Here is a 27,854-nt window from a genome sequence, read left to right as displayed (position 1 = left end):
AACCCACTGGTGATAGATTAGGGAGGTGGGAGAAAGCAAAGGGGGGCGGGGCCTCTGGGATTTGATAAAAAGTAAGAAGATAGACACACGCTTCTGTCACATAGGTGAGTACAGGATAGTTAACAGCCAACGATGAACACGATAACAATAGCAATGAAGGAAATTGTGGTCGCCAGTCCTGGCGCCAAGGACATTGGTTGTGAGCTGAGGGGTCCGGAAAAAGGGAAGTTACCAGTTACCCCGACATTCCAAAGGTATCTTATCATAGATGCAAAAGACAACAGACAGGCTTAGTTAAGGTGAAGACTGACTTGTCAGGGAAGAATCTAGCCCAGGACATGCCTATCTGCCATAGCCTGCCTTCAATTAAAAAGTTGTATTTTCAGGCCACCACACAGGCCTTCCCTGAGTTAGTCAGGTTAGCATGTGGCCCCTTTTGGACCACATCTCCCTCTCCCTTCCTCTAAAAATAAAAATTAAAAAAAAAATCTAAAAAGAGAAAAGAAAAAATAAATAAAGCGTCAGAGTTCTGATGCACATTAACGCAGGACAGGATTCCTGTGATACCAGAGACACCGTAAAAGTTCTTGCAGGCAGCTGTCGTTGCTTCTCCATCTTTCTTTCCCTCGCTCCCCTCATCTTCCATCGCTTTCCTTGGTCCTCTCCTTTCTCCATTTCCGGTCTTTCACCCGCACTGACCCTGGAGGCATTAGCAATGGCCAGCCCGTTTATTAAATCCGCATCGGAAACCATACCTCTCCTGGCGCCAATGAAAACGCTCAGGCCAGGACAGGGTGCAGCGCGGGCTCGGGTAGAGGACCCCGCCTCGTCATACCCGAATATGCTGGCAGGAGGTGGACGTCAGAGTGACGTCAGAACTAAGCAAACTCCGACGCGCAAGCGCGTGGCCCACAGGTCCCCTCCGGGTCTCCTCACAGCGCGTGCCCACAAAACCGGGGGGCGGGGAGAGCAGAGGAGGGTGGGGCTCGCTGCTCCCACCGCTCAGCTGCTCTCAGCTTGGCCGTCCCGCCTCCTTCAGCTGCTCCCCGCCCAGACGCCCCCCGCCCCCCGCCCCCGCGCTCTGCCGCCTCCTCATTGGCTCGTGGCCCTGTCCGTCTGACCCAGCCCTCGCAGCCCACCAATCAGCTCTGCGCGTCTGGGTGAGCCTTGCCCTTGGGCCGCACTCGCGCCGCGGCCCAAGCCGTGCGGCCTCCTTCCGCGGCCGCCCCCGCTGCAGCCTCCTTCCCCACCTCCTGCGGCGGGAGCACGTCGACGCGGGCCGAGGGGCGGCGGCGGCGAGATGGAGCCCGGGGCCGGCAGCCGCGGCGCTGTTCGCAAACACGGGGCAGGGCCCGCGAGCCCTCCGCCGCTCGGGGAGCAGGAGCGGAAGCGGGAGCAGGAGAAGCTGTCCGGGGTGGTGAAGAGCGTCCACCGGCGGCTCCGCAAGAAGTACCGGGAAGGTAAACAGCCGAGGGGGGACCGCGGGGGAGGTGGGGGGAAGAAGGGGCTCAGGGGGCTCCTCGCCCCAGCCCTTTACCACCTCTGCCCTCCCCCCCAGGGGACCCCGTTCCTACCCGAAGGAGCTGAACGTCAGTCCCTGGCAGCGCCGCTCGCCCAGGCCCGGACCCCTTCCCCGCGGGCCCCTCTGGGGAGCTCCAGGCCTGAGCGAGCTCTCAGCCCCGCCCCCACCCCGGTCCCAGCCCCTAGTGGGGCCTCGCACTACACCCTCACGGGGGCGTGGAGGTCTCGTTGGAGAGACGGGAAGGGAACCACGACCGCAGGTCAAGTGCCTCTAGGGAGGCGGACGGAGGAAGCCGAGAGCCGCGCTGGACCAGCCTGTGGGGTTTGCTGCCGGGAGCCGCCTTCCTCGGGCTTCGCTCCTGCGGGTGGCGGGGCCGGACCCAGCTTCCCGGGTTGCAGGGCTTCCGAGTCAGCAGCCGCTTAGCTGCCTGGACTTCGCGTCGCCCCACTCCCTGGACTTCGGATGTCTGATCTTCGTGTTTATTTAGGCGGAGGACAGAGGTCTGGGGCAGGTCCTCAAAACGGCTTAGCTTTGGACTCAGCATCCCGAGGACCCGGCCCTGGAGAAGCCGCAGGCTGGGACCCTCCTGTGGGACCTGAGAAGCAAAGGAAGAAGTCTTCGTGGCTTTGCTTGTGCCTGAGGAGTGTTTATAGTGGGGCCCACAGTTGTCCTTGGCGTTTTTAAACATAGGCCAATTTACAGAGCTATCCTCCTATATAATAAAAGCTTAATATGCTAAGTGTCCGGTTGGTGTTCAACCAATCAAAGCATAATATGCTAATGATATGCTAAGGCTGCTCAATGGCTCCCTGTGACCTGCAGGACCACCAGGGGGCAGACGCTCCGATCAGTAGGTTAGCTCCCTGCTGGGGTCTGGTTGATGGGGACTGAGCAAGGTGGGCCAGGCACGCCCTGTGGCCCTCCCGCAGCCCCTCCCTGGCTGGACAACTTCCCGGGTTCCTCCCCAGTCCTGACCATGCTCTGGTGGGGTCCGTTGGCCTGGACTGCGCCCTCTCGCTATCCGGGACCTCCTTGGGGGATGTTGGAGAGCTGGTTTTGGCCAGACATTGGATTGACCAATCTGGCAAAAGGACCAGTCGCTGTGACATGCACTGAACACCAGGGGGCAGACGCTCAACGCAGGAGCTGCCCCCTGGTGGTCAGTGTGCTTCCATAGGGGGAGCGATGCTCAGCTTCCCACCTCCAGGGCAGTTGGACATCCCCTGAGGGCTCCCGGACATGAGGGCATAGGCCAGGCTGAGGGACACCCCCCCCCCCCCACCCCCCACCCCCGCATGAATTTCGTGCCCCAGGTCTCGAGTTTTATAATAATACACTGACTGAAAATTCACAGTTTTTCCATATGCTCAGGAGAAATTTTAAAGATCAAAATGAGGGATAACTAACTCTACTTGCTATTGATTTAGCTTAATTGCAAACTGAAAAGTTGGCAGTCTTCTGGTGTTGATCTTATACTTAATTTAGCATTAGGAGCAAAATTATGAGTTGATGAAACAGTCGTGTAAGATCATGTTGATCTAGAAGATTAATACTAAGTGTCTTTGTTCCTTTGAATATAGTTGAGATATGTTTTATTTTTCAAACTCTTTAAAGTCAAAGTTTTATTCCTTGGCAACTCAAGTCTAGTTTTTTTATATAGCTACTTAAATAATAGTCTCAAAGATGGCCTACAGTTATTGTTTAGTAGATAGCAATAGAGACATCAGGTATAGTTATGTTGAAATTTGTTTTTTAAAGAATGTTTTAAACTACAACCCACAATTTATTCAATAAAATGAGTATTTACCATAGCAGCCATTCTTGATATTCAGAGAATGAACTTATATAATGGCATTCAGGCCCGGCCAGCGTGGCTCAGTGGTTGAGCATCAACCTATGAACCAGGAGGTCAGGGTTCGATTCTGGGTCAGAGCACATGTCTGGGTTGTGGGCTCCATTCCCATTGTGGGGCCTGCAGGAGGCAACTGATCGATGATTCTCTAGCATCATTGACGTTTCTGTCTCTCCCTTCCTCTCTGAAAGCAATAAAAACAAATATATATATATATATATATATATGTTGGGGGTTTTTCAGTACAGATTCAGTACAGATTTTTATGTTTGGAGAAATAAAGGAAGGGAATAAAATGGACACTTTCCTTTTATTTATAATGCTATTGTACAAATTTAAGGAAGTATATCTTTTAAAGAAGAAAATGACTAGCATATAATTCAATTTCCATGTTTACCTTTTAATAATAATTTTATTATTCATAAATGCATAGTTTCACTTAACACACTGCTAATGTTTAATGTTTTCAAGTGTTGTTTATGCTTGCTTAGTTTCCACGTTTTGAAACATGTCTATAAGCTTGAATATTAACCAAGGGAACACTGGTTATAATGAGAATTGGTAATTGGAAATTACTAGAATTAAAATAGGTACATCTATCTATAATAATAAAAGCATAATATGCTAATTAGACTGGATGTCCTTCCGGACGACCTTCCGGACGAAGCCAGGGCTGCAAGGGAAGCCTGGGTCCCGGGTGCCTGCTGGCGGCCGGAGGGAAGCCTGGGTGCGGGAGGGAAGCCGGTGCCGGCAGCTGGGGGAACGAAGGCCTACTCTTGCACGAATTTCGTGCATTAGGCCTCTGGTGTAGTTCATAAGTGAATGATCTGGTGTGCTTCTGAGCAGGTAAAGTCCTGGCAATCAGTAAACCTTTGAATGAGACTGTTCTTTAGGTATCTTATGCCCTGCATTTCACCAATGATCTAGACTTCTCTAGGCTTTATTCCAGTGATAAACAAAGCCCCATCAGTGAACTAGCAAAATTAAAGATCCCAATGAGCATGCCTTCCTACCTTTATTTCTGATATGTAGGTCAAATCTTAGTTGTGATTTGAAAAAAATCTGAAAAAATCTGATGACAATTTTCATTGTTTTTCTTTGAGGTCTTACTATTGTTATAATACTGATGGTCCCCAGTCTGTGTACATACATTGTATATGTTCATTTGCAAGTCAGCCATGGTCATAAAGTAATATAAATGGGGCTTAGGTGCTTTACACAGGCCTACTTAATCAGTAACATACATGAACCTCTAATAATAACTGGAAACTACATTCCTTTTATTACAATACTAGAGGTCCAGTGCATGGATCCGTGCACTGGTGGGGTCCCTCGGCCTGGCCTGTGGGGCCGAAACCGGCTCTTTGACATCCCCTGAGGGGTCCCGGAATGCAAGAGGGTGGCTCTCGGGATGTGATGCAACCCGGAATCGGGCTCCCTCCTCTCTGGTTCCGGGTGCGTCACCTGAGAACCACAGCTGCCAAGTCACTGCAACTTGACAGCTCCTGCGTTGAGCATCTGCCCCCTGGTAGTCATTGTGCGTCATAGCTACTGGTCAGACAGTCACTTAGGCTTTTATATATGTAGATATATATATATAGATTCCTATCAGAAAATGCAGTGAAAATTCCAACTTGGAATCTTGGAATGTTAGACTAGAAGGAGCCTTAGCATTTATCATTGATTCCCAGGCACGGCTCATCAGTAGCCTCATCTGAGTGCCTTTTAGAAAACACCGTTCCATTTCAAATGTACATTTCCAGAATCCTTATTTTGGGGCCTGGAAATTTGTCAGCCAGATTTTGGAGTGGTGACCTAAACTAATTCCTTCCTCTGCGTGAGTGAACTGAACCCCTAAATATTAAAATAACTGCCTTGAAGTCTGGATAGCACATAATTAGCACTGTACATATTTTATAGGAATAATAGTCTTTTCTTCTCAATTCCAAGCCTAATTGTGACTCCAAATGTTGGTGGAATGGGAGGGAAAATGGGAAATAGGAAAGTGGCCCTAGAATTTGTGTTAGGTAAAAAGATATAAGTTGATGGGAATGGGGCAATCATTGGATAGGTATGATTAGCTGAGCTGAGGCTGTGCGAGAGATTGCAATCTCTTTGGGAAGAGATTGCAGGGAAGGAAATAAATTGGGATAGAATGAAGAAGGCGGCAAAACACTTACTGGATAGTAAGGACAAGAATGAGAACTGAATAATGATATATAATGGATATATAATTTTTCCTTCTCTTATTTCTGTAGTGGAATTGCAAATGAAGCAGGAATAAGAATGAAAATAAGATTTTCCTGCTGTGGTAGAAAAAGATTTCCCCTCACCCTTCCCAATCCATTTGTGCAACTGATGCTTGTTGATGTAATGAGCAGTGTTGGGGTACTGGATAGTGGATAGACTAGTGGTAAAGATAAGCAAGTAGGTTTAATGCACTCTTTTCTTTGACCTCTTTCCCCTCTCTACTCCATATTACTGCCTGTCTTGTGTCGCTACTTAAAGGTCCTTTGTCAGTTTGTATCAGAGTAAAGTGAGAATTGGAGGTAAAGTTAGTGTTTCAGGCAGTGCTGTTATCTGAAGTAGTTGCCAAGAGGAAATGGTAAGGAAATGTCTAGCAGTAGTGATGAGAAGGAGTGTTTCTGGTGTCAGCCATTTGTAGATAAGGGACAGTCTTTTAGATTGAGTGTATGCAGATATGTGATTTCTATCTTTGCTATACAGAATTTAAAAATATGACCTCCATGTAAATAAAAAGTATTTTAAATATAAGAGCTGTAGACAGCTTTTTATTAAGAAACAGCTAGTTTTGCTTTTCATAACTAATTGAGAACTGTAGTGGGGCCATGTATATTTTCAGTTGTTTTTGTATGATTTTTTTCCCATAATCCTAGTTACAGGCACCTCTCACAGACACCAGAGAAGTGGAGAGGTGTTATGGGACAGCCCCCAGCGTTGGAGGGAGAGGGTTGTCCCCAACTTCAATTCTTGTCCTCTCGTACAAACGAATTTAAACGACAAAACTCCAGTTGATTGCATTGTAATAAGCCAGTTTATTAAAGCAATTTAAGCAAGCAAAATTATTAAAGAAGCAAGGCAAGCAAATCTATTTCATTTCTTCCAGCTCGGAGCGCAGATGGACTGTTCTGGCTAATCTGAAAAAGAGATGTCTGATGCAGGTTCAAGGAGTTATATACTCTCCTGTGTATAGGTTTCAAAGATTCCTTTGCTGAATATCTTGGTATAGATTAAGTCTCAAGATACCTTTTTTTTCCCTCAATGTCTCCCCATTCACAATACAAACCAGGCAGAGAGCCTGAGCTGAGGTGTATATGGGGCAAGTTTACTCTGCCTCCTATTTCAAGATACCTTTTTATTCCCAAAATTTGTAAGAAGCAACTGGCAATTTTATCTTGCCACACCCCGAGACTGCTGGCTTCTCTGTTAGGGATTAAAATATCAAACTGCCCCTTTTCCCTTTCGCCCTCCTTTCCTTCATTCTTACGGAGGCTTTTTTAACCATTTGCTCTCATGTATAATTGGTGAGGAAGATAATGGCTTGTTATCTGTAGGCCAGCTGCAAATTGCCCACACTGTTTGGCCTTGTTTTAACTTTCCTGTCTCAGTTTCCCCATTCCTCCTGCCCTGAAATTTTCCTAGCTTCATCCTGAAACACTAGTCACATAATTCTGTTACTCTAATGAATGTTATTATGCTTGGCATCTTCTCTTTTTCCAAAATTAAATTATCCAAGTAAAAATTCCAAGAAAATGTAAAGGCTGTGGTTGTTAGGAATGAAAGTATGATCTCGATTCCATTTAGTTTTGATTTTTTTAACCTGTCTTGTGAATATATTTACTTTAGCAAATTTCATCAATTTATTTAGTCATAAATTTACTTATTTTATATGCCAAACTGATCAAAGCAATTCATCACATAAACCCATGCAGTTTATTAATTAATCAGAGAGAAATAAAAGTACATGTTAACCTGGTAACAGTGGTAAGTATTCTCAAGGTCATGAGATTATGGCTGATCTTTATTCTACTTTTCTTCATTAAAAAAATCATGTTTTTTATAGCACTGACAATACAAAAGTAGTTAAAACAAACAAGACTGATACTGAAGCAGAAAAGGAAAACACAGGATAGGTTGGTTCTGAAGACTAAATCCAGAAAAAAATTGTGTTACAAAGATTAGCTGTTTTGAGCAGCATTTTAAGACTCAACAACTAAGCCAAGTTTAGATGTTTAATTCTTGTTAATTATTGAAATTGTTTTTCATAGTTTGGGACAAAGGGTGAGTTAGATTAGTAGTTCAGGATCAGCTGAACAATATATTTGTAATGGATTTTTCTTTAGCAGACACCTAAAACAAGAGAATTGGAGAAAGGGAAAATCTTTTGAATTAGAGATACTTTTAAACTAAACCCAAAAGGTCTAAAAATGAAGGAAGGAATGTAATGTTAGTGAACTGCCATTCTAGCAGATGAAAAAAATGAAAAGAGTTTAGTAATCAGTAACAATAAAAGCTAAAGGGAAATGTGACTGATAAAGAGTCATTTCATTTAAGGGCACACAGTATTATAGTTATTTGATTTTGTTGTTTTTAGTTTTCTTTGTATTAAGGCATTTTTTTAGGGAATGTTTTACATTTCAAAAGATACAGTAAAAATAAAAGTATTGGTGTAGATCCTTTGTTTTGTGGGGAAAGAACGTAACAACACATATAGTGGATCGCAGTCTTAATTCCACATTAGTATCAACTATAGAACTTTGTGTAACAGGTATCTCTATTATTTTAAAAGTTTTGTGGATTATACAGTGGACAGAGGTGTTGAAGAACACTGAGCTAATAAAGTACTGTATATTGGAGAAGGAATCTAGAAGAAAGGAGATCAGGTAAGAGACAGGAATATGATTTAGAGTTAATAGCATAAATAACAGTAGTGATCATGAAAATAGACAAAAAGACTTTCCGAGGTTCAGAATGAGGTGTTTTAGTTAAAGTAAAGAGGAAGAGTCAAAGATGATGACAAGATTTCTTGCCTGGGAAAATATAAGTAGCCATCACCATCCAATTTGAAAATGTGTGTGGGATGGGGGCAAGGAGAACAGAGTAGAAAGCAGATTGGCCTGTCCTAAGGAACGTGGTAATGATTTAGTATGGAATGTGTCCCTTGGAAATGTATTGGAAGCCCTTTCTTTGGAAGTTGAAGCATTGATGAAGACAGATGAACTGACCAATGGAGTGATGATAACATATAGCTAAGGACAGATCCTTGGAAGACACCAGTGTCCAATTTTACATAAATAAGTGCTCTCTTTCTACCTTGTGCTCTCATAGCACAGTTGCTCTTATTGTTTTTATCACTTACCAGTTCATTTGTCTGTCTTTCCCACCAAACTTAGTTCCTTGAGTAGGACGCTGCCTTTTATCTTTGTACTAGAGGCCCAGTGCACGAATTCGTGCACCAGTGGGGTCCCTCAGCCTGCCCTGCGGGATCAGGCTGAAACTGGCTCTCCAACATCCCCCGAGGGATCCCGGATTGTGAGAGGGTGCAGGCCAGGCCGAGGGACTCCACCGATGCACAATCGGGGCTGGGAGGGACGTGGGAGGTTGGTCAGCCAGGGAGGGGCTGCGGGAGGGCTTCAGGGCATGTCCAGCTCAGTCCCAATCAGCCGGACCCCAGCAGCAATATAACCTACCAGTTGGAGCATCTGCTCCCTGGTGGTCAGTGCATGTCATAGCAACTGGTTGGCGGGTTGACTGTCTGCCCCCTGTGGTCAGTGCACGTCATAGCAAGCGGTTGAGCGGCCTTAGTATAGCATTAGCATATTACGCTTTGATTGGTTGAATGGCCGACTGGACACTTAGCATATTAGGCTTTTATTATATAGGATTCCTAGTACCTAGAACCATGCCTCATAGATTTAAGGCATACATACACAAAAACAAAGAGGTTAATATAGATATTTCCTATAGTTTAAACTTATTATATTCATAACTTTTAAGTTTTAACTTTTGGATATCATTTTTTGTAATGAATTTACAGTTATATCTTCTTAAATTGAGTATATTAGATTAATGTTACCCTTTTTGAAATGGCCCAAATTATCATTACGAATAATATTCAATTTTCTGTATATAACACTAAAATTTTGAGACTATAGATATAATAAAGTACTTTTTTCTTAATAAATATTGGATAAATGTTTGTTGCCTTATTTTACAGTATGCTGTGAATTTTATTTCTTCTTTTATCTGCTATTCCCCCTTTCCTACCCATTGGTTTCTACATACCAGTGTCAGCCAAAGGGAAAGTGTGCTCTCTGAACCAGAGGGAAGCTGGTTTATAAAGAAGTCCCTGTCCCTGGTCCCTGATTGGTCCATCCTCATGCCAATGAGGACTTCAGATCTTCCCAGTTTGGTCCAAAAGCGTTGATGTCTTGATTGGTCTGAATGGAGCTGCTACGATTGGTCAGTGAAGATGCTGATGGGGATATAGTTGCACAGCTCCAGTTAGACAAGGAATGTCTCAGTCCTGTTGGTTGAAATAGGATTCCAGGAACTCAAGGGCAGGCTCAGATGGCAGAAACAGTGTAGGAAGGCAGTTCAGTGCAGAAGGAAGGCAGCTTAGTGCAAGCTTTTCCCTGAAGTGTGGTTTGGGTGAGAGATCCTTTTTAGAGCTGCTAGCCTCTGGTTTTGTTTTGTTTTTAATTTAAGGTCAGTTAAACCACCAGGAGCCCTTCGTAGTAGGCAGCTTCTTTTTCAGGGTTCACATACTTAAAGCAGCATCTGGCATATAGGAAGCCTTAAATTTGTTAAATATACAATTTAAAAAGCAACAGAGGTGCCCTCGCCGAATGGCTTAGCTGGTTGGAGCATCATCCTTTATATCAAAAGGTTTCGGGTTTGATTCCCGATCAGGGCATATACCTAGTAGGTTGCAGGTTTGATCCCATTCAGGGCACATATGGGAGGCAACCTATTGATGTTTCTCTCTCACATCAGTGTTTCTTTTTCTCTCTTTCAAATCAGTAAACATATCCTCAGATGACGATTAAAAACCCACGAAAAACAGGTGTATTGGTAGCCTGGATGCATTTAAGGACTATAACATTGAAGACTGAGTGGTCCCTGTAATTTCTACCTGGACTGTTCTATAGTCTGTTCTCCAGTATTAGAATGACTGTAACATTTTTTTGCTCCCATTTGCTTCCTACATTTATAAGTTTTTATGTGAAATGTCTGACCTTCTTAATACATTTGAATATTGGTTATCCCCACCCCCCATTCCCTACCCATCAGAGAAATGACTGGTATAAGAAGCAGGTAGATGTGCAGGTGGTTTCTTCATTTGATTCTCAAGAGCTGCTTCAACACCACGCACATTGGATATTTTGTCCCACCTTGAGGTGTGTCACTGTATCAGGTGTTCAAGAATGCTGAGAAGGCTGGTCTGTGTGTGATGTAACTATGCTCTGAGACAGTCAGGCCCTGAACACTTGTTAATGCTTTGGGATAGCTGCTGAACGTGTTTCTTCTTGGCCATGAGTTTCTCTGTTTACCTCATGTTAGAGGAAATGACTTTAAAGGTTCTTTGAACTTGAACTTGGTAATCTGGTCATCTACAGATAATGTATCTTGCTTGCAGCTTGTATTTGGTAATGTGCCTAAATAAAAATCATATAAATTGTTAGTTATGAATTTATAAAAGTTCACTTGTTTGTGATACTCAAGTAAATCTTTTTTTATTTTTTTAAAGAGAATTTCATGACCCTCAAATTTAATGACATACAGTTTTTAGTTTGTAACTTTCATGATGCATCATTTTAAAAAATTTATTGAGGTATAATTTTATGTACAATAGGCTGCATCCCTTTACAGTGTATAAATCAGTGGGTTTTGCCAGATGTATACTCCTATAAAACCATTACCAAAATCAAGATACAGAACATTGCCCTAGCCGGTTTAGTTCAGATAGAGCATCGGCCTGTGGACTGAAGGGTTCCAGGTTCGATTCCGAACAAGGGCACATGCTCGGATTGCAGACTCAATCCTCCAGTGGGGGGCATGCAGGAGGCAGCAGATCAATGATTCTCTCTCATCATTGATGTTTCTATCTCCCTCTCCCTCTCCCTTCCTCTCTGAAATCTATAAAAATATATTTTTAAAAAAGGTACAGAACATTTCCTCATGCACCAATGCAGTCAGTCTTTCTCTCTACTCCTGTTTTACCAATCTCTTGTTATTATAAACTAGAGGCCCGGTGCACCAAATTTGTGCACAGGGAGTGTGTCCCTCAGCCCAGCCTGCACCCTCTCAAATCTGGGATATCCCTCTCACAATCCAGGACTGCTGGCACCCAACCGCTCACCTGCCTGCCTGCCTGATTGCCCCTAACTGCTTCTGCCTGCCAGCCTGATCACCCCCTAACCACTCCCCTGCCAGCCTGATCGATGCCTAACTGCTCCCCTGCTGGTCCAATTGCCCCTAACTGCCCTCCCCTGTTGGCCTGGTTGCCCCCTACTGGCCGGGTCACCCCCAACTTCCCTCCCTTGCCAGCCTGGTCGCCCCTAACTGCCTTCCCTTGCAGGCCATGTTGCCCCCAACTGCCCTCCTCTGCAAGCCTGGTTGCCCCCAACTGCCCTCCCCTGCAGGCCTGGGTCCCCCCCAACTGTCCTCCCTTTCAGGCCTGGTCCCTCCCAACTGTCCTCCCCTGCATGGCTGGTCCCCCCCAACTGCCCTTCCCTGCAGGCCTGATCATCCCCAACTGCCCTCCCTTTAAGACCTGGTCCCTCCCAACTGCCCTCCCCTGCTGGCCTGATCACCCACAACTGCCCTCCCCTGCCGGCCATCTTGTGGCAGCCATATTGTGTGTTGGAGTGATGGTCAATTTGCATATTACCTCTTCATTAGATAGGATTATTAGATAGGTTTTTTTTTTTTAGAATTCTATTGCATGGAATTATGTGGTATCTATTATATAGCATTGTATACCATTTAAGAACTAAAATAGTACAATGTTGATCTTTAGTATCATGATTCACAAAGTTTTAAATCACCAAGAATAATAACATGCTATTATCTTAAATTGGCCTCACATTTATTCTTACCTTCTGTGCTTCACATCTTTTTATTTTTTATTTCATTTTATTTTATTTATTTTAATGTATTTTTTATTGATTTTTTACAGAGAGCAAGGGAGAGGGATAGAGAGTTAGAAACATTGATGAGAGAGAAACATCGATTAGCTGCCTCCTGCACACCCTCCTACTGGGGATGTGCCCTCAACCAAGGTACATGCCCTTGACTGGAATCAAACCCGGGACCCTTCAGTCCGTAGGCCGATGCTCTATCCACTGAGCCAAACCGATCAGGGCTTCACATCTTTTTAAAATGAGAATTAGAATAGAGTTTTTGGTAAAAACATTAATCTTACAACAGCCTATTTTTTTCACATATAAGTACCTCCTTATTTATTTAGTGTTGTTACCAATAATTTTTCCTTAAGCATTTAGATTTTCCAAAAAGATCTATGTACTGTTATCAAAGAATTTAGTGGAGATGACTGCACTTGCACTGCAAGTTTTTCTTTGACAGTAATGTGAAAAGAAAAAAAAATTCTAAATCATCTTAAAACAGTGAATAAAGTCTCCAGAATATTGACTCTGAACCTATTGCTTTTTTTAAACCTTGTAACTCTTTTTTTGAGAACACTTATTTTGAAGTATTCAAATTTTACTGCATTTTCATCACTATTATCTGTTGACAGTTACCAACTGTAGTTTGAATTTAACTCTAGCAATTTACTGGATTTGTTTGTAATTTTGGTGTTTCCTATATTATTTGAGCATGGTGAAAATATAAATACTTTTTCCCCATTAATGGGGCACTATGATTAACTTCTATAGTTTATACACGTTATAAACCAAAAGTAGTCTTTGCCTTTCTTATGGGAGAATCATGCCTGGTTTTAACAGACAGTATATATAAATGACAGAGTACTATAACTATGGCAGTTGCATATATGGGTAAATTGTAAGATGATCAAGGGGGAAGCAGATAAACTCTCTTGATTAATACGTGAGTTCAGTTTTGTTTTGTTTTTTAATTGAATTATTGAGGTGACATTGGTTCACAAAATCATAACATGTTTCAAGTGCACGACTCAATAAAACAGTGGTTCTCAACCTTCCTAATGCCGCGACCCTTGAATACAGTTCCTCATGTGGTGGTGACCCCCAACCATAAAATTATTTTCGTTGCTACTTCATAACTGTAATTTTGCTACTGTTACGAATCGTAATGTAAATATCTGATATGCAGGATGTATTTAGGCGACCCCTGTGAAAGGGTTGTTCGACCCCCAAAGGGGTCACGACCCACAGGTTGAGAACCTCTGCAATAAAACATCATCAGTATACTACCTCAGGTACCCATTGCCCAAAGCAAAGTCTCTTTCCATCCCCATGTATCTGCCCTTTGCTCTCTTCCACCTACTCCCATCCCCCTTTCCGTCTGGCTATGACCACATTGTTGTAAGTGTCTGTGTTTTATATACCTATATATGTATATTTTTTCTTAATCCTTTCACCTTCTCTCATCCAGCCCCACCAAAGCCCCTACACTCCTCTGACAGCTGTCAATTTGTTCCCTGTCTATGCCTCTGTTTTTATTTTGTTTGTCAGTTTATTTTGTTCATTAGGTTCCACGTATAAGTAAGATCATATGGTATTTGTCTTTCTCTGACTGGCTTATTTCACTTAGCATAGTAATCTCCAGATTCATCCATGCTGTTGGAAAAGGTAAGATTTCCTTCTTTTTTACAGCCCAGTAGTATTCCATTGTGTAAATATACAACAGCTCTTTTACCCACTCATGTACTGGTGGGCACTTGGGCTGTTTCCAGATCTTGGCTATCTTATTCAGTAGGTCCTCGGGTCATGTTGGAGATCCGTTCCTACGGTGCAACGTAATGTGATTTTCGCTGTAAGTCGGAACCCACCTACATAAGCACCTATGTCACTCACATAGAGCACATACACAGCAGTAATGAAGTGAAACAGTAAAAAAAATTTAAAAGAAAGATAACAATTCCTGACGTTTACTTGTGGTAAATAAATAATAAAAAACATAAAGCACATATGTACATACGTTGAAATGATGGAACTTTTTTTTTAATAAATAAATGGGAGATGGTGACGTAACCAGGAAATGACGTATATCGAGTCCGATGTAACTTGAGGACTGCCTGTATAATAAAAGCCTAATATGCTAAGTGTCCAGTGATTGGTCGACTGTTCAACTGATCAAAGTGTAATACGCTAATGATATGCTAAGGCTGCTTAACCGTTTGCTATGACACCCATAGGTTAGCTTGCTGCTGGGGTCCGGCTGATCTGGACTGAGCGAGACCGGCCAGACATGCCCTGGAGCCCTCCTGCGGTCCCTCCCCAACTGGCCAACCTCCTGCGTCTCTCCCTGACCCCGATCATGCACTGGTGGGGTCCCTCAGCCTGGCCTGCGCCCTCTCGCAAACCAGGACCCCTTGGGGGATGTCGGAGAGCCGGTTTCGGCCGATCCACAGGCATCTATAATAATAAAATAATATGCAAATTGACCAAACTGCTGAACAGCGGAACGACTGTCTAGGTGACCTTCCAGATGAAGCTGGGGCTGCGAAGGCCTACTCTTACACAAATTTCTTGCATCGGGCCTCTAGTTATAAATAATGCTGTAATGAATATGGGGATGCATATAGTTTTTCTAATTAATGTTTCAGTTTCTTCAGATATATTTTCAGAAGTGGGATCACTGTATCAAAAGGCAGTTACATTTTTAATTTTTTGAGAAAACTGTTTTCCACAGTGGCTATACCAGTCTGAATTCCCACCAACAGTGCAATAGGGTTTCCTTTTCTCCACATCCTCACCAGCACCTGTTTGTTGATATAGTGATGATAGGCATTATGACAGATGAGAGGTGATACCTCATTGTGGTTTTCATTCACATCTTCGATGATTAGTGACATTGAGCATTTTTTTTCTTATGTCTATCTTTGTGTCCTCTTTGGAGACATGACTATTCAGATCATTTGCCTTTTTAAAATTTAGTTGTTTGTCTTGGTGTTGAGTTGTATAAGTTTTTTATTGGCAAATATGTTCTCCTATTCAGTGGATTCTTTTATCATTTTATTGATGGTTTCTTTTGCTGTGCAAAAGCTTTTTAGTTTGATTAAGTCCCATTTGTTTATTTTTTCCTTTGTTTTTCTTGCCTTAGGAGACATATGGGCAAAAAATATTGCTGCAAGAAATGTCTGGCCCAGGTGGCGTGACTCAATGGTTGAGTGTCGACCTATGAACCAGGAGGTCAGGGTTGAATTCCAGGTCAGGGGGGGAACATGCTTGGGTGGCCTGATCCCCAGTGCAGGATGCAGCCATCAATGATTCCCTCTCATCACTGATATTTCTATCTCTCTCTCCCTCTCCATCCCTCTCTGAAATCAATAAAATATATATTTAAAAGAAAAAAATAAATGTCTGAAATTTAGTGCCACCCTAGGGTATTTATGGTTTTGCAAATAACATTTAAGTCTAATCCATTTTGAGTTTATTCTTGGGTATGGTACAAGTTGTGGTCTAGTTTCATTACTTTGCTCTATCTGTCCAATTTTCCCAACATCATTTATCTCATTGTATATTCTTGCCTCCTTTGTCAAATAGTAATTGACCATAGAGGCATTGGTTTATTTCTGTGTTCTCTATTCTGATCCATTGATCAATATACCTGTTCTTGTGCTAATACCATGCTGTTTTGATTATATGGCCTTGTAGTGTAGTTTAATATCAGGTAGTTTAATACCTCCAACTTTTTTCTCAAGATTGCTAAGGCTCTTGTCTTTTGTGGTTGCATATAGACTTTTGGCATGTTTGTTCTAGACCTGTGAAATATTTCATTGCTTTTTAATAGTAATCTATAGATTGCTTTGGGTAGTATAGACATTTTAATGATGTTAATTCTTCTAATACATGTACATGGTATATGCTTCCTCAGTTTTTTTCCAGGCCCTATAATTTTCCAAGTAAAGGTCATTTACCTCCTTGGTTAAATTTATTCCTAGGAATCTTATTTTTTGTTGTTGCATTTTTTTTTTTGAGAAAAGCCAGTGTAAAGCACTGTATTACAATATTAAAACTTGAAACTCATTCATATGTAGTGCAGGGGAGGTGAGTGGGGGATAGGCAGCAATAATTTCTCTCACCAAATCACTAGAGGACAGCAAAGGAGTGAGAGGAGGGAAGAAAAAGCCAGGAAACTTTGAGCTTAGCGGGGGAAGGTGAGCATCAAAAAACGGGGGATGCTGTAGCTGTGATGACCAGCATCATTTTCTTAAGACAACACTCAAGGATTTGTCATGATGGCTGGGCTTTCATTGGGTTTTAAGTGTCTACAAACAGCACCTTCAATTTAAACTTTCTATGAAAGTTCTTAAATTTAGGGAGTGGAGCCTGGGTAGCTATGACATTATAAAAGTCCTGAATATCTATTAGAAAAAAAAATGGGGCAGGGTGTTGGGGGGGGTTGGGGGGGAATTAGGCCATGAAGAAGGCTTCAGAGGTCCCGGCTGGCCCCGGGACAGATACCTGAAGTGTCCAACATCGCAGTGAAAACAATTTGCTCTTAAAAGGCAGCGGCTTTAAGGGGAGAATGGGATGGGGCAGTGGAGGCCAGGGCTCTCCCCTCCCCACTTCAGTTTTGGGTAGGGCTCTTAATTCAACCTAAAGACATCTTTCAACTTGGATAGTTGGGCCCTCAACAGCACCTTAAGCCTTAAGTCTGCTATGGCTTTGCAGCACAACAGCAAGAATGTTTAATATAGAATAAAAATTTCACCCCCCCCAAAAAAAAATAAATAAAAGATTCTTGCATCCCCCACAAACCAATTCCTAGTCTAAAGTTAACCCATTACTTGTGCTGTTAATAATACTTGACTAATATGTAATTGGAAACCTAGATCCAAAAGACTGAAACGGAATCTCAACCCCAAAACAAAAACAAAATAAAAAGAGTAACTTGAGGTTAATGACATGTAGTTCAGGTCAACACACATAGGAAGATAAAGGGGAAGAGCAAAGTTGGGTAACAGAACACATTCAGTCGGTGCAGATGTTTATACAAAGTGTAGTGGAACATCAGGAAAAGCTACGCACAGATTCGTGTGTGCACCTTGGGGGTGCCAGATCCCTCCATGGCACGTCCAAGCACAGGAAGCTCAGGGAGTAAGCCATTCCTGTCATTCCAGTTTTAGAAGTTCCACATCAAAGACGAGAGTGGCATTTGGTGGGATGATGCCTGGTGTCCAGTGGCACCATAGGCATAGTTTGGGGAGATAGTCAGTTTGGCTCTCTGACCCGCACTTATCTGGGAAACCTTTTCTTCCCATCCTTGGATCACCTCCTGATTGCCTCGCATAAACTTAAAGGGCTTATTTCTGTCCTGGGAGGAATCAATTTCTTTCCATCTTCAAGCATCCCCGTGTAGTGCACCACGCAGGTCTGGCCACACTTGGGGAAGGTGCGCCCGTCTCTGTCTCCAGGGGAGATGGTTTCCACCTGCACTCCCATGGTGGCAGCAGTGGGCAGGGTGTGGGGTGGGTGGGCAGCGCAATGGACTGTGTGGACTGAGAGCGGACCTGGTGATTGCTTGGCTTTGCCTTGTCTCCTGTTGTTGCAATATTGGATTATTTTCTTAATTTCTCTTTCTCAGAGTTCATTGTGGGTGTATAAAAATGCCACCAATTTCTGAATATTAATTTTGTATCATGATATTTTTCCAAATTCACTTATTAGATCTGATAATTTTGGGGGGGAGTCTTTAGGGTCTTTTATGTTCAATATCATATTATCTGTAAAGAGAGACAGTTTTACTTACTCCTTTCCAATTTAATTTCTTCTTGTCTGATTGCTGTGGCTAGGACTTCCAGTTGTATATTGAATGAGAGTGGTGAAAAGTGGACATCCCTGTCTTGTATCTGATTTTAAGTTTTTCCCCATTGAGTATGATGCTGTCTGTGGTTTGGCATACATCACCTTTATTATGTTGAGATATGAGCCCTCTATTCCCACTTCGCTGTGAGTTTTTATCATAAACTAGGAGTCCATCGCATGAAATCGCACGGCCTGCCCACCCACCTGCTGCCTTGCCTTGACACCTGTACCTCTCCACCCAGAGCTCCAGCGTGCCTGGCCCAGCCCCCTGACGACTCTGGCCTTCTCTGGTTGCTTCAAGCCCCGCCCTTGGTCCCTTGAGTCGCCTCAGGCTGCTTCCGCCTTCTCCGGGCGCCTCCCCGCTTCCACCCCGTCTCCGGGAGCAACACCCCGCCGTGCACATGCAGGCAGTCTCCTCCTTAGCAGTCATTACTGTGACACTGTTAGGACCAATTAGCATATTACCTCTTTGTATATATAGATGAATGCTATATTTTATCAAATGATTTTTCTGTACCTACTGATACAATCTTCTGATTTTTATCCTTCAATTTGTTTATGTGTTATATCATGTTTACTGATGCGTGAATATCGTACCAACCTTGTATCTCCTGAATAAATCTCACTTGATCATAGTATGTGATCTTTTTATTTTTTTATTATTATATTTTTAATCTTTATTGTTGAGATTATTACAGATGTCCCTCTTTTTTACCCCCATAGCTCCCTTCCACCCGGTCCCCACCCCACCCCCAGCCATCGCCACCCCAATGTCCCCATCCATAGATACTGCGTACATGCATATAAGATCTTTGTCCAATCTCTTCCCGCACCCCCCAAACCCCTTCCCCTCGAGAATTGTCAGTCTGCTCCATTTCCATGCCCCTGATTCTATTCCATTCACCAGTTTATTCTGTTCATCACATTTTTTATTCATTTGATTTTTAGATTCACTTGTTGATAGATATGTATTTGTTGTCACTTTGTTGTTCATAATTTTTATCTTTACCTTTTTCTTCTTTCTCTTAAAGAATACCCTTCAGCATTTAATATAATACTGGTTTGGCGGTGATGAACTCCTTTAGCTTTTTCTTGTCTGTGAAGCTCTTTATCTGACCTTCAATTCTAAATGATAGCTTTGCTGGATAAAGTAATTTTGGTTGTAGGTTCTTGTTATTCATCACTTTGAATATTTCTTGCCACTCCCTTCTGGCCTGCATAGTTTCTGTTGAGAAATCAGCTGACAGTCATATGGGTACTCCCTTGTAGGTAACTAACTGTTTTTCTCTTGCTGCTTTTAAGATTCTTTCTTTGTCTTTTGCCCTTCGCATTTTTAAAAAAATATATTTTATTGATTTTTACAGAGGAAGGGAGAGGGATAGAGAGTTAGAAACATCGATGAGAGAGGAACATCAATCAGCTGCCTTCAGCACACCCCTTATTGGGGATGTGCCCAAAACCAAGGTACATGCCCTTGACTGGAATTGAACCTGGGACCCTTCAGTCTGCAGGTCGACGCTCTATCCATTGAACCAAACTGGTCAGGGCTGCCCTTGGCATTTGATTATGAAGTGTCTTGGTGTGGTCCTCTTTGGAATCCTCTTCTTTGGGGTTCTCTGCGCTTCCTGGACTTGTAAGTCTATTTCTTTCACCAGGTAGGGGAAGTTTTTTGTCATTATTTCTTCAAATAAGTTTTCAATATCTTGCTCTCTTCTTCTGGCACCTCCATAATTCGATGTTGGTACACTTGAAGTTATCCCAGAGGCTCCTTACACTATCTTCATATTTTTGGATTCTTTTTTCTTTTTGCTCTTCCGGTTGGGTGTTTTTTGCTCCTTCATATTTCAAATCTTTGACTCGATTCTTGGGATCCTCTAGTCTGTTGAATCCTGTATATTATTCTTTATTTCAGTCAGTGTATGCTTAATTTCTCACTGGTCCTTTTCCATTTTTTTGGCATTCTCACTAAGATCCTTGAAGGTCTCACTAAGTTCCTCGGAGGTTTCTAGAAGATTCTTGAGTAACCTTATAACTGTGTTTTTGAACTCTATGTCCAGTAGTTTGCTTTCTTCCATTTCTTTCATTTGTGACATATTTCTTTGTCTCCACATTTTGGCTGCCTCCCTGTGTTTATTTCTATGTATTGGGTAGCCACTAAGTCTCTTTGAGTTGGTAGAGTGGCCTTGTGTAGTAGGTGTCCTATAGGGCCTAATGGCTCTGCCTCCCCAATCACCTGAGGTGGATACTCTCGGTGCACCCCTTTTTGGGCTGTGTGCACAGTTTTGTTGTAGTTGAGCCTTGATTGCTGTTGGTGTCACTGGGAGGAATTGACCTTCAGGTCAATTGGCTGTGGGGACCAGCTTCGACTACAGTGGGAGAGCTGCTGTGCAGGGGACACCTTTATGGAGCAGGACTTTCTTCAGTGGGGCTTTGGTGCTCCTAGAGTCTTCCTCTTGAGTGTGTCATTTATGGATGTGAAGAGTTGTAATCTGGTATGGTCTCACACTGACCATTGGGTACACTGGCTCTTGGATCTCCAGGGAGGTGCAAAGTCAGCCACTGCCTGGGCCACCCAGCAGGAGCTACAGAGGGATCTGCAGATTCCTCCTCTTTTTTGGGTTTTGGAAGTGCCCAGACGAGGCCTAGTTCTGAAGCAAGGCAGGCTGGTGCTGGTGCCAGGTCTTGGGCCTTTTATTGATAGGTTTGGGGTTCCCTGATCAAGCTGCAGCTTGTTTGACAGATTTGTAAAACAAATCTTTCCTGAGAAAGGAAAGACCATTCATATGGGGTTATAAATTGGGTGGGGCCAGGATCTCAGGGAATCACCAGGGTGGAGCAAACAGAAATGGCTGCCAGTCAGTTTTGCTCCAGGGAGGTCCCAGCATAGGAACAATGGCCGCTGCAAGCACCTCTGTCTGGAAGAAAGCCACCCCAAGTTCCTGCTCCTGTCCCAGTGCCAGACAGTCCAGTTTTTCCCTGTATGTGTATAGGGCGCCCAGCACTGGAGCTCAGAGGAAGTGGGAGCTTGTAAATTCAGTTCGTGGTGCTGGCCTTTTAAGTGGAACAGCTGGGTCTCCAGCAGCCTGTGTGCCACTCAGCCCCAATCCGCCCTTGTTTTTATAGTCCTCAGTTCTTACTGCCCATAGGGACTTCTTTCCCCAGCTCTGGAACCCTGGGCTGGGGGTCTGGTGTGGGGCTAAGATCCCTCGCTCCTCCGGGCAGCCTCTGCAGAGGCGATCTCCTACCTGATTAAAAAAGCGGCACACTCGGGTGCCGGACCAGCCCGTTCCTCACTCCGCACCTCCTACCCGTGTCAGTGTGCTTTCTTCTCTAGTTGTAGTACTTCCATTCAGCCAGCTTTCCGGCGGTTCTGGATGATAGTTCTGTATTTTAGTTGTACTTTTGATGTGGTTGTGGAAGGCAGCAAATACAGGCATTTACCTATGCTGCCATCTTGGTTCTCTTTTTTGTGGCTTTTAAAATTCAGCTTCCCAGGTAAAATGAGAGATTGGAAGGTTACTGTGTGACAGGGCAGGTACTGAATCTTCCATTGCCCATCCTTAAATGCTTGAATACAAACTGAACTGCTCCTCTGCGGCATCTTTGCTGGAACTGCCCTCTAAAATGGTCCTTGACATGCATTCAGTTGAGCAGCTTTCACTGCTTTTCTAGTTCCATCTGACTGCTATGGGTCAGATGAGATACTTGCGGACTGCCTTGGACCCTCTGAAACTTTGCAGCACCAAAGTGGATGTGGAGATTCTGCAAAACACATCGCGGGTCTTGAGATAAATTTCATTTGGAGGGGAAATGGCATTTCTCTAGACACAAATGAAAGTGTTTTTGCACTGCTTGGGGACAGCTGCCTGAAGCCAAGGATGGTAGCAGCCTCTGCTATAATCTTGATTGTTTCCTTCCTTCTACTTACTCTGGGCTTATTGTTCTTTTTCTAGTTCTTTTACATGTGGGGTTAGACTTTTTATTGGAGACTTTTCTTGCTTCTTGAGGTAGGCTTGGAATGCTATGAACTTCCTTCTCAGAACTGCTTTTGCTGTGTCTCATAGGTTTTGGGTTGTTGTGTGTTCATTTTTATTTGTCTCCAGGTAACTTTTTATTGCTTTCTTGATTTCATTGTTAATCCATTCATTGTTTAATATGTTATTTAGCCTTCATGTGTTTTTCAGTTGTTTTCTAGCAGTTGATTTCTTGTTTTATACCATTGTGGTCAGAGAAGATGCTTGATCTGATTTTAATCTTCTTTGATATATTAAGACTGAATTTGTGTTTAACATGTGGTGTATCTTTGAGAATGTTCAGTGTGCACTTGAGAGGAATGTATATTCTGCTTTGGGATGAAGTGTTCTGTAAACATCAGTTAAATCCATCTTGTCCAGTGTCTTGTTTAAGGTCACTGTTGCCTCATTGGTATTTTTGTCTGGAAGAGCTATCCATCAATGTCAGTGGAGTGTTAAAGTCCACTAGATTGTATTGCCGTCAGTCTCTTCCTTAATGTCTACCACAGTTTTCTTTATATACTAGGTGGTACAATGTTGGCTGCATATATGTTCACAAGGGATAAATCCTCATGTTGGATTGATCCCTTTAGAATTATGTAGTGATCTTTATCTCTTGCTATGGCATTTTTTAAAAAATCTATTATGTCAGATCTAAGTATAGCTATCCCAGCTTTTGTGTCATTTCCATTTGCATGGAATATTTTTTTCTCCTCCTTTCACTTTCAGCCTGTGTGTATCTTTTGTTCTGAAAGGAGTCTCTTGTAGACTATATATCCTATCTAATAATAGACAAACATGGTAATTAACCATACCTCCGCTACGCTTCCCATTGGCTAATCAGGGTGATATGCAAATTAACTGCCAACAAAGATGGCGGCCGGCAGCCAGGCAGCTGAAGCGAACATGAGGCTTGCTTGCTCCAGTGAGGGAGGAAGCCAAGGTTCCCCGCCTGCGGCGGCTGGGCTCTGAGCTCCAGTCTAAGCAACAATGTTGCAATTATAGAAGCTAAACAAACCCCAGATACTTGCTTTCAGCCAGCCGGCCTCGGAGCTGGAGCTGCAACAAAGTTTCAATTACAGAAGGTAAATAAATCCCAGAATAAAAAAAGAAAAACAAAAAAGGAGAGACTGGGAGCTTCAGTTGCAGGCTTGGCCCACCTGAAAACGGCCCTCAGCCCCTCATCCAGGCTGGCCAGGCACCCCAGTGGGGACCCCCACCCTGAAGGGGGTGCGGGCAGCCTAAAAACAGCCATCAGTGCCTCATCCAGGCTGGCCAGGCACCCCATTGGGGACCCCCACCCTGAAGGGGGTGTGGGCAGCCTGAAAACATCCATCAGTCCCTCATCCAGGCTGGCCAGGCACCCAAGCGGGACCCCCACCCTGATCCGGGACACCATTCAGGGCAAACCAGTCGGCCCCCACCCGTGCACCAAGCCTGTATCCTATATAGTAAAAGGGTAATATGCAAACTGACCCTAAGAGCAGAATGACTGGGAATGACTGGTCACTATGACACACACTGACCACCAGGGGGCAGACGCTCAATGCAGGAGTTGCCCTCTGGTGGTCAGTGTGCTCCCACATGGGGAGCTCTGCTCAGCCACAAGCCAGGCTGATGGCTGCCAGTACAGTGGTGGTGGTGGTGGGAGCCTCTCCTGCCTCAGCAGCGCTAAGGATGTCTGACTGCAGCTTAGGTCTGCTCCCCGCTGGCAAGTGGACATCCCCCGAGGGCAGCCAGGCTGCCAGAGGGATGTCTGATTGCCAGCTTAGGCCCAATCCCCCGGGAGCAGGCCTAAGCTAGCAGGTTGTCAACCCCCGAGGGGTCCCAGACTGCGAGAGGGCACAGGCTGGGCTGAGGGACCCCCCCCCCAGTGCACAAATTTTTGTGCACTGGGCCTCTAGTTTTAAATAATAGCCTTACTGGATAGGGTAGTTTGGGGTGTAGGGCCTTGCTTTTCATCACTTTGAATAGTTCATGCCAATAACTTCTGGCCTGAAGTGTTTTTGTTAAGAAATAAGTTGACAGATTTTTGGGAGCTCTCTTGTAGGAAACTACCTACCATTCTCTTACAGCTTTTAAGATTCACTTTTTGTCTTTAACATTTGGTATTTTAATTATGATGTGTCCTGGTTGGGGCTCTTTGAGTTCATCTTTGTTGAGACTCAGTATGCTTCCTGAACTGGTGTAATTTGATTTTTTTTTTTTTCTCATCACCAGGTTAGGGAAGTTTTCAGCCATTATTTCTTCAAACAGTTTCTCTTCCCCTTGCTCACTTTCTTCTCATTCTCATACCCCTATGATGCAGATGTTTTTATGTATGATGGTGTCCCAGAGGTCCCTTAGACATGCCTCATTTTTAAAAATCCTTTTTTCCTGTTTTCTAATTAATTTTTTAAAAATCTTTATTGCTGAAAGTGTTACCAATGTATTCTTCCCCCAACCCCCATTTACCCCTTCTAGCCTGCCTTCGCCCCCCTAACCCAGACCTTCACCACCCTATTGTCTATGTCCAGGGCTTATGCATATATTCATATAAGTTTTTGTTCTCTTCCCACCCACACACACACCTACCCACACCTTCCCTCTGAGATTCAAGTCAGTCCATGTTTCTATGTCTCTAGATCTATTTGTTCATCAGTTTATTTTGTTCATTAGATTACACATGGGTGATACCTATCTTTCTCTAACTGGTTTATTTCACTTAGCATAATACTCTCCAGGTTCCTCCATGTTGTCTCAAAGAGTGAGAGATCCTTCTTTTTTACTGCTGCATAGTATTCCATGGTATAAATGTACTACAGATTTTTTTATCCACTCGTCTACTGATGGGCACTTGGGTTGTTTCGAGATCTTAGCTGTTGTAAATTGTGCTGCTATGAACATAGTGGTGCATACTTTCTTTCTGATTGATGTTTTGAGTTTCTTAGGGTATATTCTTAGAAGTGAAATCACTGGGTCAAAATGTAGTCCCATATTTAATTTTTTGAGGCAAGTCTATACTATTTTTCCATAATGGCTGCACCAGTCTGCATTTCCACAAGCAGAGTACTAGGCTACCCTTTTCTCCACATCCTTGCCAGCGCTTGGCATTTGATGACTTGTTCATGGTGGCCATTTTGACAGGTCTGAGGTGATACATCATTATCATTTTAATTTTCATCTCTCTGGTGATCAGTGACTTTGAGCATGTTTTCATGTGTCTCCTGGCCATAAGTATGTCCACTTTGGTTAGGTGTCTATTTAGGTCCTTTGTTCGTTTTCTAATTGGGTTGTTTGTCTTCCTTTTGTTAAGTTTTATGAATTCCTTATATATTTTGGATATTAACCCTTTATCAGATATATCATTACCAAATATGTTCTTCCATGTGGTGGGTTCCTTTTTCATTTTGTTGATGGTTTCTTTTGCTGTGCAGAAGCTTTTTATTTTGATGTAGTTCCATTTGTTTATTTTTTCCTTAGTTTCCTTTGCCCTCGGAGATGTATCTGCAAACAAATGCTACAGATATCTGAGGTTTTGCTGCCTGGCTATGGTTTCTTCTGGGATTTTTATGGTTTCATGTCTTACATTTAATTTTTTATCTATTTGAGTTTATTTTATGTATTGTGTAAGTTGGTTGTCTCGTTTCATTTATTTGTATGTGTGTGTCCAATTTTCCCTACACTATTTATTTATTTGGTTAATCCTCACCCAAGGTTGTTTTTCCATTGATTTTTATAGAGAGTGGAAGGGAGAGAGACTGAGAAAGAGAAACATTAATGTGAGACAGACACATCAATTGGTTGCTTCCCATGTGCACCTTGACCTGTGGCTTGGTATGTAGCCTGTAACCGAGGTACATGCCCTTGAACAGAATCGAACGTGGGACCCTTCAGTCCATGGGCCGCTGCTCTATCCACTGAGGCAAACCCACAAGGGCCCCAACACTAGACTGCTTTACTCCATTGTATCCTCTTGCCTCCTTTGTCAAATACTAATAGAGCGTAATGACTTGGGTCTATTTCTGGGGTCTCTGTTTTATTCCATTGATATATATTTCTGTTCTTGTGCCAGTACCAGGCTGTTTTGATTGCAATGGATTTGTAGTACAACTTGAAATCTGGTATTGTGATCCCTCCAACTTTATTCTTCTTTATCAAGATTGCTGTAGCTATTTGGAGTTTTTTTGGGTTCCATATAAAATTTTGGAGTGCCCAACCCTCGTGGCTCAGTGGTTGAACATCAATCTATGAACCAGGAGATCACTGTTCAATTCCTGGTCAGGGCACATGACTGGGTTGTGGGCTCCATCCCCAGTGTGGCATGCAGGAGGCAGCTGATCAATGATTCTCTCTCATCATTGATATCTTTATCTCTCTCTCCGCCTCTCAGAAATCAATAAAAATATATTTAAAATTGTGAAGTATTTGTTCTTGATCTCTGAAATATGCCGTTGGTATTTCGATATGGATTGCATTGAATCTGTAGATTGCCTTGTGTAGTATGGACATTTTAATGATGTTAATTCTGTCCATCCATGAACGTGGTTTATTCTTCCACTTGTTGATATCTTCCTCTGTCTCTTTTTTCAACATCCTGTAGTTTTTCATGTACAAGTCTTTTACATCCTTGGTTAAGTTTATTCTTAAGTATCTTATTTTGTTGTTGTTGCAATGGTAAATGTGACTGTTTAGTTTCTCTTTCTGAGAGTTCGTTATTAGTGTATAAAAATGCCATCGATTTCTGGGTGTTGATTTTGTACCCTGCTACATTGCCAAATTCATTTATTAAATCTAGTAGTTTTTTGATGGAGTCTTTATATTTTCTATGTACAATATCATGTCATCTGCGAATAATGAGAGTTTTACTTTATCCTTTCCAAATTGGAAGCCTTTTATGTTTTCTTCTTGTCTAATCATTGCGACTAGAACTTCCAGTGCTATCTATATATAAAAAGTAGAGAAATATGCTAATTAGGCTGGGGCTCTGTAATGGGTCACCACCGAACAGGAGGAGATTGCCCAGCAGCATGACGAGGGGGGTGGAGCTGGGGACTGGCTTCCTTAGCAGTCCTGCAGGTTGAATCTGAAGAGGACAGGCCAGGCACCAAGGGACCAGCGTTGTCGGCACTTGAATGTGAGCAGACAGAAGGAAAAAAGACCTTCAAGGCCTGTCCAAGGCGGGTTTGCCTTTAAAACCAAGTGGGGTGGTCTAGAGCTGTGCGGCACTGACAACCATGGCAGTCTCTGAGTCTGCGGCTCGGCTGCAGCTCTGAGTGTGGAGAGTGAGGGCCATGCAAGCCGGAGGCTTTGGCTGTGAACGGTCAGCTAATTTCTGCTCCGAAGGGGCTGGATCAGGGAAGCCGGTGGGACCTTTGCAAAAAAAGAAGGCTGAAGAGGAACGATACTTACGAGAGCAGACTAAAGAACAGCTGGCAGCCTTGACGAAACAACATGAAGAAGAGATCATTCATCATAAAAAGGAGATTGAG

The 27,854-nt window shown here is 43.3% G+C and overlaps 1 protein-coding gene and 2 pseudogenes across 3 annotated transcripts in view; 1 reads left to right on the top strand and 2 right to left on the bottom strand.

The window, feature by feature from the left end:
• Window positions 1-1,120: 1,120 nt before the first annotated feature.
• The window catches only part of BMT2 (base methyltransferase of 25S rRNA 2 homolog), a 126,076-nt gene continuing 99,342 nt past the window's right edge, over window positions 1,121-27,854 (top strand). For 2 of the 3 annotated variants that reach the window (XM_023760062.1, XM_006096220.3), the window contains exon 1: window positions 1,123-1,460. In XM_023760062.1, coding sequence (XP_023615830.1) covers window positions 1,301-1,460 — 160 coding nt within the window. In that variant the 5' untranslated portion in view covers window positions 1,123-1,300. Of the gene's footprint in view, window positions 1,461-27,854 lie in introns of all 3 variants that reach the window. The other variant, XM_023760063.1, reaches the window with a different exon arrangement.
• On the bottom strand, window positions 6,655-6,775 carry LOC111827481 (annotated as a pseudogene).
• On the bottom strand, window positions 17,646-18,007 carry LOC102421099 (annotated as a pseudogene).

The sequence above is a fragment of the Myotis lucifugus genome, unplaced genomic scaffold (assembly GCF_000147115.1).
Source record: "Myotis lucifugus unplaced genomic scaffold, Myoluc2.0 scaffold_171, whole genome shotgun sequence".
Taxonomy (NCBI): Eukaryota; Metazoa; Chordata; class Mammalia; order Chiroptera; family Vespertilionidae; genus Myotis; species Myotis lucifugus.
This window is presented reverse-complemented; position numbering and strand designations above follow the sequence as displayed.